The sequence below is a fragment of the Onychomys torridus genome, chromosome 21 (genome assembly GCF_903995425.1).
Source record: "Onychomys torridus chromosome 21, mOncTor1.1, whole genome shotgun sequence".
In the NCBI taxonomy this organism is placed as follows: Eukaryota; Metazoa; Chordata; class Mammalia; order Rodentia; family Cricetidae; genus Onychomys; species Onychomys torridus.
In genome coordinates, this window is record NC_050463.1 from 8,277,293 (window position 1) to 8,298,399 (window position 21,107).

The 21,107-nt window shown below is 47.0% G+C and overlaps 1 protein-coding gene across 1 annotated transcript; it reads right to left on the reverse strand.

Moving 5' to 3' along the window:
* Positions 1 to 1,738: 1,738 nt before the first annotated feature.
* On the reverse strand, positions 1,739 to 14,257 carry LOC118571682 (leukotriene-B4 omega-hydroxylase 3). The gene is made up of 13 exons (XM_036170894.1): positions 14,222 to 14,257; positions 13,575 to 13,773; positions 10,949 to 11,093; positions 7,910 to 7,963; positions 7,695 to 7,822; positions 7,418 to 7,539; positions 5,681 to 5,951; positions 4,570 to 4,636; positions 4,261 to 4,390; positions 2,979 to 3,112; positions 2,838 to 2,902; positions 2,587 to 2,669; positions 1,739 to 2,214 (listed from the first exon to the last, which is right to left on the reverse strand). Exons 2-13 carry the CDS (start codon positions 13,770 to 13,772, stop codon positions 2,037 to 2,039), a joined length of 1,575 nt encoding a protein of 524 aa, XP_036026787.1. The 5' UTR covers position 13,773; positions 14,222 to 14,257; the 3' UTR covers positions 1,739 to 2,036.
* Between the last annotated feature and the right edge of the window lie 6,850 nt (positions 14,258 to 21,107).

The following is a 21,107-nucleotide window of genomic DNA, read 5'->3' on the forward strand; positions in this document are numbered from 1 at the left end:
AACCAACTAACCAACCAACCATCCAAACAATCAAAAAACCTCACATAGTTAGCCAATTGCTCTTGGCAGTTCAGGTCTGTTTCCTCTTGGGTCCCCTATTCCCTTTGCTAAGTGGACAATGGAGAGCATGCTAATTGGCAGCTCATGACTGCATCCCCTAAAGTCACTTTCACTTTACAACATCCTTTTTAAAACCCTAGGCAGGATCCAGACAGCTGCAACTTCCTCCTGGGACTCCCCTCCATACAGATTTCATTCAGGGACTCAGGATAAACCAACTTAGCTTTGGCCTCTGTCACTATTGGTTCTTCACCCTTTGTGTCAGTCCCAAGCCCTCAAGGAGACCATCTGCATCTCATTTAAAAGTTGTATTTATATTTTTATTTTAAATTATGTGTATGTGCCGGTCGGTGGTGGCGCATGCCTTTAATCCCAGCACTCCGGAAGCAGAGCCAGGTGGATCCCTGTGAGTTTGAGGCCAGCCTGGGCTACCAAGTGAGTTCCAGGAAAGGTGCAAAGCTACACAGGGAAGCCCTGTGTCAAAAAAACAAAAAACAAAACAAAACAAAAAAAAATATGGGCTGGAGAGATGGCTCACAAGTTAAGAGCACTTGCAGCTCTTCAAAGGTCCTGAGTTCAATTCCCAGCAACCACATGGTGGCTCACAACCATCTGTAGTGAGATCTGGTGCCCTCTTTTGGCCTGCAGGGATACATGCAGGCAGAGCACTGGATACATAACAAATAAACAAATCTTTAAAAAAAAAATTATGTGTATGTGTGTCTCTATATGTGTGGAGGTTGTTGGGAGTTTGTGTGTGCGTGTGTGTGTGAGCGTGTGCGCGCACACCCGCACCCCCGCACCCACACCCACACACATGTGAACACAGTTGCTCACTGAAGCCATCAGAGGGCATCAGATCATCAGATCCCCTAGAACTGGAGTTAAACCTGAGGTAGGTGCTGAGAACCAAACTTGGATCCTCTGAAAGTGTAGTAAGTACTCTTTGTCACTGAGCCATCTTCCCAGTCCTTACATCTCACTCACTTTTATTATTATTATTATTATTATTATTATTATTATTTAATTTATTTATTTTGAAGAAGGGTTTCTCTGTGTAACAGTCCTGGCTGTCCTGGAACTCCCTCTATAGACCAGGCTGGCCTCGAACTCACAGAGATCTGCCTGCCTCTGCCTCCCGGATTAAAGGTGTGCACCACTGCTGCAGCCCAGCCTTTATGTTACATTTTATTTGTTTCGTTGTGTTCTTTTGTATTAAATGCAGGAGCATTAGGGTGAAGAGATGGAACACAGGGCTTCCCACATGTTCAGCAAGGGCTTTATCATTAAGCTTACCCCACTGTGAGGGACATCTCCAGATACAGCCCTCGTCCATAGTGCAATAGGAGTGGATTCCAACACCCCCATACCCATTAATTACCCGCAATCCTTCGCTTTCTTTCTTACTAGGGAAAAACCTGAAGACATCACTGCATAACACCCCAGAAGAGCCTAACACAGTGACCCACAGACTTGTAGTGTCAGTTTGTAAGGCCGACGCAGAGCTTACTTTAAGACCAGGAGTTTGAGACTGCTCATGGTGACATAATAAGACCCTAACTTGGGGGGGGGGGTGCAATTAAAAAATGCCAGGCTTTAGACTGAATAAACACAGTAATTTATTCTCACCCCTCCAGAAAAAATAATTCTGAGGTGAGAGACAAGTCTATCAGGAGATTAAAATGGGGGTCAAAGTAGTGGAAATGGAGCTGAAATTTAACCTCCCCTTCGCTTCCTACATCCAGAGAGCAGTCCAGCTTGGCTGAAGGAGAATGCACCTTCTCTATAAAGACCTGTGGTCAATTAGAGAAAGGGTCTTTAGCTCAGACACCAGCCGACCTCCCTCACCCACGCACTGGATCCGTAGCGACCCCTGCTGGCGTTCAGTAAGGTTTGGGTATGGGTGACCGCTCTGTTTATTCTGGAATCCGCAGAGGTAGTTGGGTGCGTAGGGTGGTCCCAGGCCAGGTGTAGGGTTACTTCGTGCCCCGGCTCAGCGGCTCCACCCGCAGCCACAGCCCGCCCTCTGCGCGCAGGATCAGCTCCGGCTTCCGGCGCGGCTCCTTGTGGTCCGGCAGGACGCGGAAGCGCAGCAGGGTGAGCGCCAGCGCCACCTTCATCTCGTTCATGGCGAAAGTCTGTCCTATGCAGTTCCTGCGGGAGGGCGGGGTGGGGACTGTGACTGCGCCGGGACCCAGCAAGGCACCGAAGGACCCAATCTGACCCGGTCCCTGCCGCGCCTGATCAGCCAGAGGGCCACAAGGGACCGTGATGCGCATGGGACAGCGCTTGGGTATATGCTTTTCCCGAAGCTCTTGCAGCAGCCCCATCGCCCAATTCAGACCAGGGCAGGTCACTGAGCACAGAACAGCAGCCCTTCACCTTCCAACCCCTACTCTCCAGACCTCAGCAAATAACATGAGTAGAGGGCAGGAAGGAGACCCAGAACCAGACCGTCCCAACTCCTCACTATTTCCACTGTCAGCCCCAGACCCCACTCCATTAACCCAAGCCCGCTGCCCTCACCTGGGCCCCGCTGAGAAGGGAATAAAGGCCAGAGGTGACCTCTCTTTGATGTTTTCAGGGTCAAAGCGGAAGGGGTCATAGACCTGCAGGAGACATTGAGCCAAGGTAGATGAGTAACCTTACTGTACAACCAGGGATGGAGTCCGGAGTGCTCTCGGGGAGGTGAGGTCTGATTTCCCAGATCAAAGCCACACCTCTTCCCCTACCACACGATGTGGATGTGGGAAAATAGGAGGTAAGACAGGCAGCACCTCAGGGTCCGGCCACACAGATGGGTTGTGATGAATCCCAAAGATGCTGATGAGACAGACGACACCTGAGGGAGAAGAGGGGGTTGTACCGACAAGCTTGTGCTGTCTACCCTGGACCTTCCTTCTCTGTCCCATGTGCACCTTTAGGGATGACACGGCCATCTGGAAGCACAACATCCTGGGTGCAGCATCGGGAGATGACAGGGACCGGGGGATGCAGCCGCAGACTCTCCTTGATGCACATGGTCAGGAAGGGCAGCTGGTTCAGGTCGTCCCTACGGAAACCCTTTGAACTATTTTTTTGTTTTGTTTTGTTTTGTTTTTGTTTTTAGAGCTGAGGATCGAACCCAGGGCCTTGTGCTTGCTAGGCAAGCACTCTACCACTGAGCTAATCCCCCCCCCCCCTTTGAACTATTACTTAAGGAGCAAGAGAGAGACTGGAAGCCCATGCGGATCAGTGAAATGTTTTCTCACAAAGGTGGACCAAATATGTGGTAACTGGAACAGTGTAGAGAATTAGGAAATGCTCTAAATTGGGACTGATTTCCTGCCAAGCTGGAGCCTTCTGACTAGTCCTTAGCCTGGTCCCTCCCTGGTCTCTGGAACTACAGTGGAGCTGAACACAAAACAGGTGGGAAAGCTACCATAGGAGGGCTTTCCTAGGGAAGATTGAATGAACAAATGACCCAGGGGCCCCGGGCAGCACATGGACTGCCATATTGTTTTATTTTATTGAGACAGAGACTCTCCACACAGCCTTGGCTACCTTGGAATTTGCCATGTAGACCAGGCTGACCAGGAACCCAGAGGGCCTCCTGTCTGTCTCCCGAGTGCTGGGATTAAAAGTGTGTGCCATTTTATTTGTAAGTGTATGTGTGTGTGTGTGTGTGTGTGTGTGTGTGTGTGTGTGTGTGTATGAGTGTAGGTCAGGGCTTCAGATCCACTAGAATTGAGTTTCTGGTGGTTATGAGCTACCAGATGTGGATTCTGGTAGCCAAACTTTTCAAGAGCAGGAAGTACTCTTAATAGCTAAGCCATGTCTCTAGCTCCAGCACACTTTAATGCCCAAATATCATCTATGAGTTCCTGAACATAGCACTACAGTAAGATCTAGGGTACAGGAGAAGATTCATAGAAGAAGACATCTGTTGGTAAGAAAAGAGACTAGGGGAAGTACTTTCACTGAACACATGCAAAATATCACTAAGTTTTCCTTATCTCTGTTCTCTCAGCAACACAATTTTTTCTGTTTCAAAGCCAACAACTGCTTCCTTGCTAGCCAGCCTTGGTAGCAGGTCTCTCCTCTGGGCTCACATTCTGTGCCCAAGAACAAACATAGGAAAGTCATCAAAAAGAGTGACTCAACTCCTGCTTGAGGAGGAGAGCCAAGAAGAGAGGAATGTCCAGAGAGACCTGCGCTCACCATTCAATCGCCTCAGGCTCTCGGCCCCTCAGCAGCTTCCACACCTCCTGCCGGCAGCGCTCCTGGTATTCTGGGTGCCTCGCCAGGTTGTACAGGACCCAGGAGAGCCCACTGGCCGTGGTGTCATGGCCTGAGGGACAGACAAACACGTGTCTCTGCACTGCTTCAGCACTACTGAGTGGACAGCACCCATGTTATGATGTCCAGGAAAGGATGGGAAAGGGAAAGGGTAGAATTCCAGGTCCTCCCAACAAGTCTCAAGATGGAGAAACTCCTACCTCCTCCCTAGTCCCACAGTGGGACCCTCACCCTCAAACATGAAGGTGTCAGCCTCTGCCCGGATGTCCTCATCTGACAGCTCCTTTCCATCTTCATCCTGAAGACAAAGCAAGACCCACGAAATCTCAGAAGTTCTGAAAATTTCTGTTTAAACTATGACATTTTTTCAAAAGATCTGTTTAGCCAGAAACCAAAGGCCATTCACCACTGCATTTCTCTTGGCTATTACTATTGGTATAATCAGGACATCCCAGGTTTTCTGCTGGTTATCCTATCTCTGTGTTGCTCACAGTTGGAAGATCCAACAACCCATACATAAATGTCACCATGTTTCTGCTTGATGAGAAATTTATGAGAAACCAACAGTGACTTGCTATGTAGGATGACTGTATGGCAACTTGCCTTGGGAATCAGAAGTAAATCTTTACTCCAAAGACTTCTATCCATATTCAAAAATGCTAGATCCAGGAAACCTTATCTTACCTGTTGCAACATGGTTTGCAAATCTACAGACTTTGCCCTGGAGAGAACCTGTTTAACTCCAGAACAAAGTTTTCTTCCCCCCACTTCCCTCCCTCCCTCCCTCCCTCCCTCCCTCCCTCCCTCCCTCCCTCTTTACCACTTGAGGTTCACTATTTACCACCTCGAGGGTAACTAGATTCAGGTGTACTTGTTATTTTACATGAATCACAGATGATAATGCACTGCCCTTTCTTTGTGATGTAAACCCTTCGGCATATACAGCTAAACACTTCGTCTTCACAATAAAACAAAATGTCAGTCTATGCGGAAAGGGAAAAAAATGGAAAAGCCATTGCTACATGCTATTCTGGCTGTGCCTGTTGCCATGACTAATTAAGGGCTGCTGTGATTATTTATTTGAGGCAGTAGTAAGCATGTGTGTGTGTGCAGACATAAATGCCATACAGTGATGTACTAACCTGTAAAGTGCTTAGGCTCTTTAAAGTTTCAGCCTTGGCAGTCTCATAAAGTGTGTATTCCAGGATCATCTCTAAAATATGCCTATGCATGCCATGTCTCTCCCAACCCCACCCCCCTGCATGAATTCACAGTGCCTAAGCTCATGTTATTTGACTTGACATTTGGCATCGATATTCATCCTGCTTCTTGATAAGCCCACCTTGATCAACAGCAGCACATCAATGAAATCCAAAGTCTTGTTCTCAGCCTTGGACTTAAGGAAATCATCCAAACCCTGATCTGGGAGGGTGCAGCGACGCTTCTGGATGACAGCATCAGTGAATTCATGCACCAAGTTGCAGGCCTTACGGAAGCGCATCCCATCACGGGTGAGATGGTACAGCAGGTCAATGTACAGCAGAGGCTGTTGGTGCCTTTTGGCCACTAGGGCACTGAGCTCCAAGATGGCAGCAATATATTCACTAGACTTCCTTCAGGATTTGGACAAAGGAGACAGCAATTTAAAATACATGAATCGTGTGCTTCTTAGCAGCAGCCAGGAGCCATTGGGGATGTAGTGGCCAGGAACAACTGGCCACAGAAGAAGAGTGGAATGAGCCCTGAGATTCAGCTCTCAACAAACTCATCACATCTCTGTGAGCTGCCTCCACACCCTAAGTTCCCAAACCACAGTGTGGACAGCTGCCAATACTGACTTGTCATAAGGACACTAGATGAGTCAACAGTGGCAACATTGATACTGATAGGTGAGCTGAACCCTGGGCTCTTTTGGAAAAGACTGAGGTCCAAACTAGATGAACAGTTTAAGGAAGGAGGTATCATCAGCTCTGCTGTAATTTCGAATTAACTCCCTAAGGGGTGTGTTTGTGTGTGTTTGTGTGTGTTTGTGTTTGTGTGTGTGTGTGTGTGTGTGTGTGTGTGTGTGTGTGTGTATTCTAGAACTTTATTTATATAGTACATATTTATTTAAAATTTTTTATTTATTTAAATATTGCTGTATTATTTATTTATTTTGTTGGGCATGGTGGCACATGACTTTAACCCCAGCACCTTGGAGGCAGAGGCAGGTAGATCTCTCTGAGTTTGAGGTCAGCCTGGTCTATATTGTGAGTCTCAGGTCAGCTAGGGCTACATAGTGAGACCTTGTCTCAAAAAAGTATTTATTTATTTTTATTTTATGTGTTTTGCCTGATGTACGTATGTACACTGGTGCCCTTGAAGGGTAGAAGAATGTGTTGAGTCACCTAGAACAGGAGTTACAGATAGTTGTAAACTTCCATGTGGGGGCTGGGAATCAAACTCGGGTCACTGCAAGTGTCAGCTCTCCAGCTCTGCTGTAGAATACTCAAGGCCATAGAACTTCAAGATGTGGGGGCTTGGGAGGAATTTAGGACATTAGGTACATTCTTGATGGATAGTCTGTCTGTCCATGTCTTTGTTTTTCTGTCTGTTTCTGGATGCTATGAGGCGTCAGACTCTTTTAACAGGCGCTCCTGGCTGTGAAGTGCTGACCGACCATTGACTAAGGCTTCTGAAACCACAGGCCAGAATCAGCCTGCCCTCATTTCAAGCTCTCTCAAGTACTTTGCCACACTGTTGGAAATATGACTAGCACAAGCACGAACACCTTCATAGTTTCCCTGGAACACAGGCTTAAAGTACATTTTTTCCTGCCTTACACTGGCCGTATGATCCCTTGAATTTTATTTCTAAGGTGCCTCCCCATTTCCTATCCCACCAGTTCTGCTTGTCCTCATCTCTGTGGCTTTACTGACACAATCCTACTTCCTGGGAGGAAGAATCACTTTCTCCTTTCTCAGGTCTTTCAGTGTGGTTCTGAATCATCTCCTCTAGTGAGGCCACTCTAGTCCTCCTGGCCAGTCCTCCCTCTTTTTGGTTCATGACCCAGGTTCTGAGGCCCAGAACAAGGACTCACTCCTGACAGTTGCTGTTAAAACTGAAGACGCATTTCTGCAGACTGTCCAGAGTCATGAGGCTGACATGCTCAAACATGTCCAGATGGGTGCTGCCTTTGGAGATCATGTGCTGCCATTTGGCCTGGCAGAAGGAGAGAGGACTGGGATTAGACCTTGGCTCCTTGAGACCCTGCCTAATCAAAACCCCTGACCCAGAACCAGCCTCTTCATCTTATGCTCCAACCACACAAAACCAGAAATAGCCAGGGTGTGGGAACGAGGGTTCCAGGGACTCACATGCATGATGTTGGTGCTGTCATTGAAAATCTTCATATAGGGCTTTAGGATGTTGAAATGGAAGGCAGGTGTCAGCATGCGACGGTGGCGGCTCCACTTGTCACCAGCACTCAGCAGGAGCCCGTCCCCTGATGGAGCAGCCATAGTATTAGGCAAGAGTAGACCTTTCCCTGACCCCTAAGGGGGTCCTTTGCCCCTCACCTGCAGATACTCACCCAGCCAAGGTTTCAGAAAGCTGTAGAATATCACATCCTTGAGAGCAACTGCAGCTGACATGAACAAGGACAGTTGGGAGTCAGAGAGTGGGTGAGGGCAGAAGGTGGGTGGGAATCCCTCCCAGGAGTCTGTCCTTCCCCTCCAAAGTCCACATGCCATGAAGAGAACCAAGGACAGAGGAAGCAAAATGAAGTTGAAAATGAGAGAAGACAAGACCAGGCAGCAGCAGTAGCAGCAGGTAATACGAAGGTGCAGCCTGACATGCTACATTATGCTGCAGCACCACTTCACATGGCTTCTACATAGTCTAGCATGCCTTCCGTACCTGATCCCATCACAACACTCCATGACATTTATTGGAACCTAGGTCCCTGTCATCTAGGCACCCTAGGTATCTGACATTTCCTGAACAGATATGGGACACATCACATGGACACATAAGGGTTAACCTGACACATAACTACCCTGACATCTTGACCCCTCATGCTATACCTAGACCAGAGATCATTTGACAGACCTCTGTGTATACCTCAGACAAGCTGCTGACAAGATTTGAGGACGGTTACGTATGGTGGTTTGGATGAGAGTGTCTCCTAGAGGGTCGTGTACGTGAATATTTGTCCCCAGCTGGAAGCACTGTTTAGGGAGGTTTAACAGCTGTTGCTTTGCTGGATGAAATGCCTCACTTGCATCGGGTGTTTGAGAGTTCATAGACGCTAGCTACTCCTGGACTGCTCTTTCTTCTTTGCATTTATAGTTGACTATGTGATCCTTAGTTTCAACTGTTGTCACCATAACCATGGTAGACTCTCCCTCCAAAACCATAACCTAAAATAAACTCTCCCTCTATGAGTTCCCTTGGTCATGGCATTTTATTACAGCAACAGAAAAGTTACTAAGGCATTGTGGTTCTTGTCATTTCCAACACTCAAGAGGTTAAAGCACAAAAATCCAGAGTTTGAGGCTAGCCTGGACTGAGCAGCAAAACAGTGTCTGCAAAAAAGCAAAAGCTCCATTAATATACCAGATGTGACCCAGATTGTGACCCACTGATCTCACCTAAAGGTTCTTAAAGCCTTGCCTTAGATACAACACGGATAAAGTATTCATCATTTCTCAGAAGGACCCTGGATCCCAGACCTCAGATTGCCCCAAAGAGGGCCCAGAGATGAAAAACAAGATAAGAAGGCCATCTCCGATAGCTTCTCAGAACCTGCCATGCTTCAAATATTCTGATCTGAAGTTAAGCCCAGACATGAACACTATCATGCATCCCAGTTGCAACAAACACAAATGCAAAAGAAAGGAGATGGAAATGTAATGTAAACTTGCAACAGCTGTGACCACACAGATGACATCACATAATATGTTCACAAAATAAGCAACATGATCAGACATAAGACAGGGTGTGTCCAGGTAAGAAAGATGTGGGAGCATCAGGGCCACAGTCCAGTCTGCCTGCCTGAAACACTGATACATTATCAGCTAGAGGCATCACAGAAACCTCAGTTATGGGCAAGCTGGAGCCAGTATAGTGGCCACATGGAGTAAGGAGCATGGGTTCCATGAAAGTGGGGTGGTCTAGACCAGGGAAATGACTCAGTGGATACAACCACTTGCCTCACAAGCCTGAGGACCAGAGTATGAATCCCCCAAACCAGATTTGGCAGCACGTGTGTAATCCCTGTGTTCTTACGGTAAAATAGGAGCCAGATACAAGAGGGTTCTCCACCTGCCCCTTAAGCTGAGGTCTACCCAACTTGTGTGCATATACTTGAGTAAACAATGAGAGACCCTGTCTCAAACAAGGTGGAGGGCAAGGATCAACATCCAAGGTACCCTCTAACTTCCACACGTGTGCCATGCATACACATGCCTGCACTCACATCCACAAACATGCCCTCCCACAAGTATTTTAAAGAGTAAAGTGGAGTAGTTGGTTTAGATGCTCAAGTTCCAGGACATAATTGAAATAATTTGGCAGCCAGTGGGTGTTAGGCTCGTGCCCGGCAAGGGACAGAGCTGTGGTGACTCTTCTCTTTCCCTTCTTAACCTGGTATGCTGTGGATATCGCTCTGTGTAAATAAAGTTCTGATTGGCTAGTGGTCAGGCAGGAAGTATAGGCGGGACAAGAGAGAAGAGAATTCTGGGATGTAGAAAGCTGGGGAGAGACACCGCCAGCCGCCGCCATGAGAAGCAACATATAAATACACTGGTAAGCCACAAGCCATGTGGCAAAGTATAGACTAACAAAAATGGGTTAATTTAAGATAGAAAAGGTAGATAACAAGCAGCCTGCCACGGCCATACAGTTTGTAAGTAATATAAGTTTCTGTGTGCTTTATTGGTTGGGTCTGAGCGACTGTGGGGCTGGCGGGTAAGAGAGATTTGTCCTGACTGGGCCAGGCAGGAAAACTCTAACTACACTGGTATGTCCCAATATGGGAAGATGAGAATGCAGAAGGGGGCTAGGCTGAGATGGGTGTCCTAGGGAGATTTCTGGGTCTTCACAAGATACCAATCAACATAAGGTGATCAACCAAATGGACAGGTGGAAAGACCAACTTAGCAGAGTTGGGTGGTTTGGAAATGAGAGACCAGATTCTCTTACAGCCACCTGGCCCTGCCTTCAACATTCCTACTTGTGCCCACAGATATAGCTTGAACAACTCCTCCTCCAGGAAGCCTCTGCACATAATTCTAGCAGAGACCACATCTCTCCACTTAGCTGCCAGGGCCCCTCTCCCTTTGCCAACACAAGGTTAGGGATGTCCCTGTCAAATTCTATCTCAATAACTGACTCCCTCTAGGACAGGACCTTGGGTTGAAGACACCTGGAGACCCATAAAAATCCAGAACACCAAGATCCAGGTGAGTTCAGACAATAGAGTCACATGGGAGCTGGTGAAACCATGAAGAGAAGAGAGAGGCTGACAGGGAAGAGAGGAGGGACTGGACCACTGCAGGAGCCATACAGAAGTATGTGGTTAGGGAGTGGAAGCCCTTAGAGTCCCACTGCCACCAGCTCCCATGGGTACCTGAGGCATTGAGGACAGACCGGACGGTGTCAGAGTGGCACAGAGTGATGATGGGGAGGATGGGACCCATCCACATCATAAAGCCCTGGGGGTAGGTGACTACCAACTGAGCCAATGTCTTCATGCCCTGCTCTGTAGGAGTTACCTGCAAGCAATATGGGGACAGTCACGGTTAAGAAATGCCCAGATAGGGATGCACATGACCTCTGGGTGTGTTTGTGATGGTGTTTCAAAAAGAATTATTATTTGCATCAATAGACAGTGTAGACAATACCATTGAACCCACTGAAGATCTAGAGAGATTAGGCAGAGAAGGGGAAAATTTAATCCCTTTTCCAGAGCTGGGGCACCCATCTTCTGCTGTCATCAGCTATCAAAATTCTGGTCTTTGAGATGTTGAGCTCCTGTGGTTGTGAGTATTTCTCTGTCCTACCCACAAGCTCCCAAATCATGACACAGAGACTTATTATTAATTATGAAAGCTTGGCCAGTAGCTTAGGCTTCTTTCTAACTAGCTCTTATAACTTAACTTAACCCATTTCTATTAATTTACTTTCTGCCTCATGGCTTTATTTTCTCATCTTCATAGTGCCTATCTGCCTTGCTCTGCACCCCCTGGCATCTCCTCTTTCTTCCCAGTGTCCTCTCTGCATCCAAAATCCTGTCTAACTATTGACTATTCAACTTTTTTGTTTGTTTGTTTTTGTTTTTTTGAGACAGGGTTTCTCTGTGTTGAAGCTCTGGCTGTCCTGGAACTCATGTGGTAGACCAGGCTGTCCTTGAATTCATAGAGATGCATCTGCCTCTGCCTCCCGAGTGCTGGGATTAAAGGTGTGTGCCACCACCGCCTGGTGGCCATTCAGCTTTTTATTAAACCAATCTAAGTGATACATCTTCACAGTGTACAAAAAGATTATTCCACAACTCTCCAGTATTTACACTTGAGCCCCTACACACCCCTGGATTCTCACACTGTTGTTCTAAGACTGAGTTGCTCACAGCCCAGATTCCTGTTTGCAGATGGCATACAGAGGTACTCCTCCATCTCCATAAAGACATAAGCCAATTTCCATAGTGCAATGTACCCCCTCTCTCTTCTACCTTACTTTACATATATGTGTAGATATGTATGTATGTATACATAACTGTATATGCATGATCATGTGCTGCATAATGAAGTCTTTATCAAAGACAGACTGCACAGACTTATCTGTTATGGCTGCAATGAAGCTAAAAAATCTCAATTGCCTATTATTTTTTCTATACATTACTATGTTTAGATACACTCAGCTGTATAAATACCATGATATAACAAATCACCTACAATATTGAGGATAGCACTATGATGTACAGATTTTTATATTCCAATGATTGGTACTATATAGTCTAGGTGTACAGTGAGCTACATCTAGTAGATTTGTGTCAGTAGACTCTGAGGCCAGCACAATGACAATACCACTTTTGGACAAATTTCTCAGAATGTCCTTGTCACTTCTCCATCTCTCTCTCTCTCTCTCTCTCTCTCTCTCTCTCTCTCTCTCTCTCTCTCTCTCTCTGTGTGTGTGTGTGTGTGTGTGTGTGTGTGTGTGTGTGTGTGTATACTATTTGTTCCACTTCTCCAGAAAACTGTAACTAAGTCACGTTCCCAGGAGCATTAGAGGTCCCTTCTGCAGCCTCTGGAAATGACACAGCTTCTGTTGTAAGTGAACCTGTGTCTTGATTTTGCAGGGATAAAGGGAACCCTTGCCTCTCTCTGTTTTGTTCCTCCCAGAGCCATGCCCAAGACCCAAGTGTCCATTCCAGGCCCAGTGGACAAGTGAGGTTATGGACCTTTCATGTCCTGGCTAGTCCACAAGGTCTCCAGTTCTTCCCCTGGGCAAAGGGCTACATACCAGGGACCTCCAGCCTTAGCAGGTTCCAGGGGAGCAGGAGTGACCTCCAAGTCTCCATTAGGAAAGCAGCTCCCACCCACCAACACCAGATGCCCACCAGCCTCAGAACATCTGAAACCTGTGTACATAGCCCACACTGAGCCATTTGCAAGTGAAGCACCTAAATGGGAGATCAGATGGGATTCAAAGTCCAAAGTGTGGGCAAAGGGTGGGGTCAAGGAAGGTCCAGGGGGGGGCGGGGAGTGGACAGTTTTTATCCAGGTAACACAACAGGGCCCACTCATTTATCTTAAGGAAGAAAAGCATGATAAGGAGGAAGTGGTCCAGGAAGGGAGGTGGGGAGTCAGCCTGCAGCTCTGCTGTAGCCAGCTGTGCCCTGCCTGTGTGCAGCTAGGGACAGAGATCAAAGATCAATACTAGAGAACTATAGGACAGAGATGGGCTCACACAGAGAAACTGCTACAGTCCCCGGGAGGCCTCAAATCCAACAAGCAGACATTGAGGAAATGTCGGGGTCTTCACTCTGTGTCTCCTACCCTGAGAACTCAGTATCCTCCAGTGTGAGGAAGACAGTTGGAAATGCCAGAGCAGACTGGGGTGGGAGCACAGGGAGGTGAGAAGGGAAGGCATACCCAAGACCATCAGCTAACCCACCCCAGCAGTGTGAGCCCCGTTCCTGGACCCTAAAAGACCATCCATTCTGACACCCCCACCCATCCTGACACCACACTTACCATGCCCACATGGCCCATAAGCCAGTTCTGTTTGGGGGGCTGAGGGAAACCATGGAGGCAACGGTAGTTCCCATAAGCAGCATAGCTCTGGGTCAGAATTCGGGCCAGGAGCCAGAGGGCCCCAGCCAGCAGTAGGAGCTGCCATGGGGAGACCACCTCAGGTCCCAGTCCCAGGCAGGACAGGCTCAGCTGTGACATCCTGCGGGGTGGATAAATGAGCAGTGAATAACCGAGGGCTAGGGAAGGGCAGGCATCTCCAGAGACACTGGACAGAGGACAGAGCAGGAAAGAGGGGCGAGGTGCAGAGAAATGCAGGGGAAGGGTCTATAAGAGTAGAGAGGAAAATGAGGAAGGGAAGGAGGGGCACGGGAAGGAGCGGGAGGACCAGGGCTAGCAAAACATAGAAGAGGAGAGAGATTGATCTGGAGTCAAGACCTCCCTAAATTATGCAAAACTAACCAGGGGTTCAGTTATTCAGAAACTACTGTCCCCAAGGCCAGCTGGCTCCTTGTGGCATCCATGCTTAGCCAGCTGGCTTTCTGCCCTGCCCTGGCCTCGGGTTGTATCTTCCCTATCCCAGACTAGGTCCCTACACTATCACCACCCCCAGCCTGGCACTTCCTCTCAGGAACAGGAATCTACCATACCTTGCCTCTCCTCTTCTGGGACTCTTTTGTCCCTGGCTTCTGGATGCTGGGAGGCTGGGCCTTTCTAAGCCTGCCAATCCCTGCCAAGCCTGGATGCCACCTCCTTGCCTGGGAAAGTGGCCAAGATGGGGGTAGAATCAGCCTGGTGCAGAGAGGAATCATCGTAAGCTGGCAAAACATGGACACCTGAATCTTAGGACTACTGTGGGACAAGGTTGATGCTGAGTTACATATTTCCAACATCCCCGCTCTTCCATGGACATGGTACACTAAGAGAAGGGTGAACTTGGAAATCCAAAAGCTGAGAGATCAGAATCTGGCCAGCATGGTGCCTGATCACTTGCTGAGCTCCTGTCCAATGGGCTGTGGGATGGCAGGCACAGTTTGCCAGTACAATATGAGAAGGTTGTGGGTCTGAAGAGTCGGCCCACCAGCTACTCAGCCTGGGCGTTCAAGTTCTGCCTTCCCAGCAGAAACAAGATTTTTCAGAGCAGGAACAAAGAATGAACCCCAAATGGGGTTTCCAGGCCCCAAACCAGGGATCGAGAATATAGTTGAGACTGGGATGGTTAGAGCTGGGAAGTGCACAGTCTTGTGCAGGTGAGAGAGACCTTGAACAGATGGGATCCAGGGGAAGGTGTGTGTGTGTGTGTGTGTGTGTGTGTGTGTGTGTGTGTGTGTGTGTGGCTGCGGAAGCCAGAAGAAGACATCTTCTCTTCTATAGCTGGAGTTACAGGTGGTTGTGAGCCACCAGACATGGGTGCTAGGAACTGGTCCTCTGGAAGAACAGGAACATTCTTAACTGCTGAGCTCTCTCTAGTTCCCTTCACTTTCTTCTTCCTTTTTTTTTTCTTAATTTCTCTTTCTCTTCCCTTCCTTTCTTCCTCCCTTATTTCCTTCCCTTCCTTCTCCCTTTTTCTTTCTTTCTGATTTTTTTTTTTTTTGAGAGAGAGTTTCTGTGTAGCCCTGGCTGTCCTGGAACTTGTTCTATAGATCAGGCTGGCCTCAAACTCAGAGATCCACTTGCCTCTGCTTCCTGAGTGTTGGGATTAAAGATACACACCACCACACCCAGCCCACCCCCTTCCTTTTCTAAAATGGAGTCTAAGTAACATTTTAGTTAATATTCATTCTTCTGTATGATCATAATTTGTGCATTTTGTTGTTTTGAGGCAGTGTTTATGCTGTGTAGCTAAAGATGACTTAAGTTTTTAAACCTCCTAATTTCAGCCCTGAGGGCTGGAATTACAGGTGTGCTCTAGAATTCTTGGCTTATGCAGAATTGGAGACCAAACTTAGGACCCTCTGGTTTTGTTTTTTTGTTGTTGTTGTTTTGTTTGTTTGTTTTTGTTTTTTAACTTATTTTTAATTTATATTCCTTGGTGTTTTGCCTTCATGTATGTCTGTGTGAGGATGTCAGAAGCTCTGTAACTGGAGTTACAGACAGCTGTGAGCTGCCATGTGGGTACTGGAAATTGAACCCATTTCCTCTGGAAGAGTAGTCAGTGTTCTTAATCACTGATATTTCCTCCCTTCCCCTTCCCAGGGCATCTTCTATGCTAGGCAAGCACTCTCCAACCCCAGCCTTCTGATTTATATTAAGCTCAGGAGAGGAACAAGGACTTCCAGGAAGAGTGGGACAGGATCAGGTACTGCTTAGGCTATAGGGACGAGCAGAGAGGAAGAGGGCTACTCATGGAAATGTATGGGAAGGGATGACAGGGGAACAGAGATAATGAGGAGGAGGAAGAGGAAGAGGAAGAGAGGGAGATTAGACTGTGAAGACATGGAAAAGAGAGACTGATTAAAGTTCCCACCTGTCTAAATCATATGGGCATTACGTGTGACTCAAGATAAGAAATTGGATGGGCAGTGGTGGTGCATGCCTTTAATCCCAGCACTCGGGAGGCAGAGCCAGGTGGATCTCTGTGAGTTCGAGGCCAGCCTGGGCTACCAAGTGAGTCCCAGGAAAGGCGCAAAGCTACACAGAGAAACCCTGTCTCGAAAAACCAAAAAAAAAAACAAAAACAAACAAACAAAAAAAAACCAAAAAAAAAAAAACCTTATCTCCTGGGCCACCTGGCCCCTGCTGCTACATTCCTTTTAGCATGTTCACACCCCATCCTGAGCCAGGACCCTGTAGCCCTACCAGCAGCAGCGTGGTATCTTCTCATGTATTCCCCACAGACTCCTCTTCTCTCTTTTGGGACATATTTGCCTTTGGCTCCTGACCTGGAGGAGTTTATAAGGAGCTGGGTTAGACTAGACCAGCCAATCACTTCCAGACCCAGATGCTTGCTCCTGGGAAGGTGGCCACGATGTGGGGGTAGGGCTGGCCTTGTTTAAAGGTAAGGCGACCAGGCTTGTAAAGCACTTGATCCTTAGAACTTGGGCACTCCCTTCTGGGATGAGGGGCAAGAATGGAGTGCGGGCAATGATAATTCTGAGTTACCACATGGCCAGCACCCATGTCCTTGTAAGGACAGGATACATTAGGCAAAAGAACAGAATCAGAGGCCAGGAGACCAGGATCAGGTAATCCCAGCCCCAGAGAAGCTTGCAAAGTGGAAGGATGGTGCACAACATTTTTTGGTGTGAAACTAAGGTTCTGTGATGCTCCTGCCTGGCAGTCTCACAGCCTGGGAAAATTCATGTTCTTCTCCCGAGGCTTAGCATGTAAGCAGACCAGGGCCCAGGTGGAAAGGATCAGTTATAAAGAATCCAGCCCTGTTGGAGATTACCCAGGTCAGATTGCAAAGATAATGAGCCCAGCTGCCAGAACGTTGCTGGGGCTGGGTTGAGCTGCGGGGCTAGGGGTACAGGGTCTAGAGTACATGTGGGGTGGGGCTGAAAACGGTTCTGAGGAGATGGGGTCCATACAGACGAGGGCAGAACAAAGGAACACTGAGTGATCCTCTTTCTGCCCCATCTTTCTCTGGCTGTGGGCATGGCCAGCTCTCTTGATTGTAGTTCTTATAGCTGGGGTGGGAGCTGTCCATAGAATCTCTGAGGACGAGAAAGAAGTGCCAACAGAAGAAGGGAGGGGAGTAATTACTACTGGAGCCGCTGGTGAGCAAGCACTGTCATGGAGTGAGGCGCTGTAGGGAAATGTCTTACTTGGCGTTTCTCTTGCTGCAATGAAACAATGACCAGAAAGCAAGTTTGGGGAAAAAGCGTTTATTTGGCTTACACTTCCAATTGCTCTTCATTATTGAAGGAAGTCAGGACAGGAGCGCACACAGGGCAGGATCCTGGAGGCAGGAGCTATATGCAGAGGCCGTGGAAGGTGCTGCTTACTGTCTCACTTCCCATAGCTTGCTCAGCCTGCTTTCTTATAGAACTCAGGACCACGGCCCAGAAATGGCACTACCCATAATGTGCTGGACCCTCCCGCACTGATCACTAATTGAGAAAACGCCTTACAGCTAGATCTCATGGAGGCATTTTCTCACCTGAGACTCCTTCCTCTGATGATGACTCTTTATGTGTCGAGCTGACACACAAAACCAGCCAGTACAGGAAAGAACGACATTGTGCAGCATCTTTTCCATAAAACTTGCTTGCTGTACACCAAGTGGCTGTAGTGCTTGTTCTTGGGTGTCTGGATCTGGAATTAACTAAGAGGAATTCCTCCAGACAAGCTTATGAGGCTATTTCCTGGAAAGATTAACTGGAAAGGAAGACCCTCCCCTAGAAGGCAACACCTGCCAATTGCAGCCCAGATACAGAGAGATCTGAAGGAAAAACAGGGTTCCTTTTTCCTGTCCACCTTTGCTCCTTGCTGGTGAGTGGATCTACTCTGAATCTGCCACTGTTTGCAGACACTGGAATCTAGATTCGTCATTCTTCCAATGTAAACTGAAGACCGATGGTTCTTCAGGTACCCTCCAGGTTTTGAACGGCTGAAGCATCCAGCTTCATGGACTGAACTTCTTAACTTCACCATATAGACATCTTAACCTCTCTACCATACAAACTCTGCCAGAACTGTGTAAGACATGCTAATGTACCCCTTAGCAATGTATTTTCGCTGTATTGGCTCTGTTCCTCTAAAGGACTGTGATGACCATGGTGGTATAAAGTGTCTATTCTTGCATGCAGGCAACCTCAAGTTTTCCTACAATGCACTCCTCAGCAGTCTGGGCCAGAGTCCTGGATGTCACAGGGGGAGACACAAGTGATGACATCCAGAGAAGAAAGGATGTTCATTTAATAGAAGAGCTATATAGTGATATTTTATTTGTACTGAAATGTGGTTTTATTTGTATGTTAATAAAGCTGCCTTGGGGTCAGAGCAAGCCAAAGCCTTTAATCCCAGCACTTGGGAGGCAGAGCTAGGCAGATCTCTGTGTGTTCAAGGATACAGCCAGCTTGGCGACACACGCCTTTAATCTCAATACCAACCATAGAAGACCTAGAGGTCTGTACAGACAGGCAGTGATAAGGAGGTCATGTGGTTGGGTTTACAACCAATGAGAAAGCAGAACAGAAAGTCAATAAGAAGAAAAGACACACAGAAGTAGTTTTCTTGCGGAGAGGAAAGACAGCAGAAGCAGAGAAGGGTAAGGCTCTCAGCTATTGCTCTGACTTCTTGGTTTTTAATTCTGCAACTGGCTCTGTGTTTCTTATTTAACAAGATGGTTACATCTACAGAACTAACTGCTGCTCAGGAGGACAAGCCCCTAGTCCAGATCACATGATTCCCCTTGAACCACCCTGAATTCTGTCCAGACTTACTCTGTGATTAGTCCCAGAGAGCAAGTGCTTAAAGAGTCATATCCCTAGCAGAACTGCTATGAGGGAAGGGGACGAGGTGTGTATTGTGTGTGTGTGTGTGTGTGTGTGTGTGTGTGTGTGTATGTGTGTGTGAGGGCTCCTCACCTCCCTCTACCTGCCTCATTGCCACCTCAGTTCAGTCAGCAAGAGCATCAGAAGTCTGTTTCTAGAGCACTCAGAAGGGTGGTATGTGATCTTCCCAGAATCCCAAGGCAGTCCTGGACAAACACATTGAACCCATGAAAACTTGTGCCTGCTGTTCTCAAACTGTCCTATAGAGAGAGCATTCTCCCAGGTCAGGAGACAAACAGGACTCACGCTAGCCTGGTAGAAGCAGGCACTAGAATATTCGAAGAATTACACAGGCATCTGTAGCAGTTTCAGGTCCCCACAAACCCCCATCCCCCAACTCTTCATGAACATTGTGATGCTAGGCAGAATCTTCAAAGCCTATCAAAGCAGGAAATGAAACAACATAGCAAATAGATTACAAAACCATTGGCTCCATCATAAAGCAAAGAATGGAACATTTCCTGATGAAATGAATCACTTTTTAAAACTGATGGGCACCATAAAAATGTACTTACTCAGTTGTACAAATATGTGCAAGACATCTATGATGAAAACCTCAAGGCACTGATGAGAGAAATTCAAGGCGATCCAAATAAATGGAGAGACATACAACGTTAATGGATAGGATAACTTAACAATGTTAAAATGCTGGTTCTGTTCAAATTGACCTATTGATTTAAAGAAGTCTTAAACAAATTCCCAGCAGCACTCTTTGTGGAAGTAGACACACTGATTTTGAAATTAATTAATTTTGAGACAGGGTCTCACCATGTAGGTCAAAGTGTCCTGGAACTCCCTAGATCTACCTACCTCTGCCTCCTGAGTGCTAGGATCAAAAGTACGTGCTACCATGTTCAGGTAATTATGAAATTTATGTGAATACCCAAAGGGCACAGAATTGCAAAAATTTATTTGAAAATAAAAATATAATTGAAAAATCCCTATTACTCCCTTCGAAACATGCTATACAGTTATGAGACTCACCCGGCTGGAAAGACAGCTCAGAAGTTAAGAGCACTTGCTGCTATGGCAGAAGATCAGGGTTGTTGTATATTTTGTTTGTGTTCTGACAAGTAAGGTTTGCCTGAAGATCAGAGGGTGGAACTAGCCATTAGTTAACCATAGAGGCTAGGCATGGTGGCATATGCCTTTAATCCCAGCACTTAGGAGGAGGAAGCAGGAAGATCAGGAGTTCAAGACCACTCTGGGCTACATGAAATTGAACTTCTCTAAAAGAGAAATGGAGCTGGGTATTGATGGCTCAGACCTTTGATCCCAGCACTTGGGATCATGCCTTTAATCCCAGCACTAATAGGCAGGTAGAGACAGGATCTCCCTGCTTCAGTCTGAGGGTTCTTAGAGACAGAACCCCTTCCCCTCCTATTTGGTCTGAGGATTTGGAGAGGTAAGAAGTCTCTGGTGGCTGGCTGCTCTGCTTCTCTGATCTTTCAGCTTTCATCCTTGACATCTGGCTCTGGGTTTTTATTGTTAAGACTAATTAAGATTGCACAGGATCCTATTCTCAGGACCACCATGGCAGCTTACAATGGCCTGTAACCAGTTCTGGAGATCCAAAGCTCTTTTCTGGACTTTGTGGGCATCTATACTTGTGCATGCAGAAAAAAAAGAAATATTTTTTTCTTTGAGACAGGAGCCCTCTATATAGTCCCAGCTGTCCTGGAACTTGCTGTGTAGGCCAGGCTAGCCTTGAATTCACAAACTTTACTTGCCTCAATTACCTGAGTGCTAAGATTAAAGGCTTGCACCACCTCACCTGTTATAAACAAATGGTCATCCTTGAAAACATTCACATAAGTAACTATCCAGACTAAGCAGGCTATATTTAGGATTATATATTCATACATGCACACAGTAACAGTGAAAAAAGAGGCCATTTGAAGGAGGAATTTGAAGGAGGGTGGGGAGGTATATAGGAGAGGGTTTGGAAAGAAGAAAGGAAAGGGGAAAACATTATAACTACATTATAAGCTTGAATAAATAAATAAATAAATAGATAAATAGATGTCATGGGAATAAT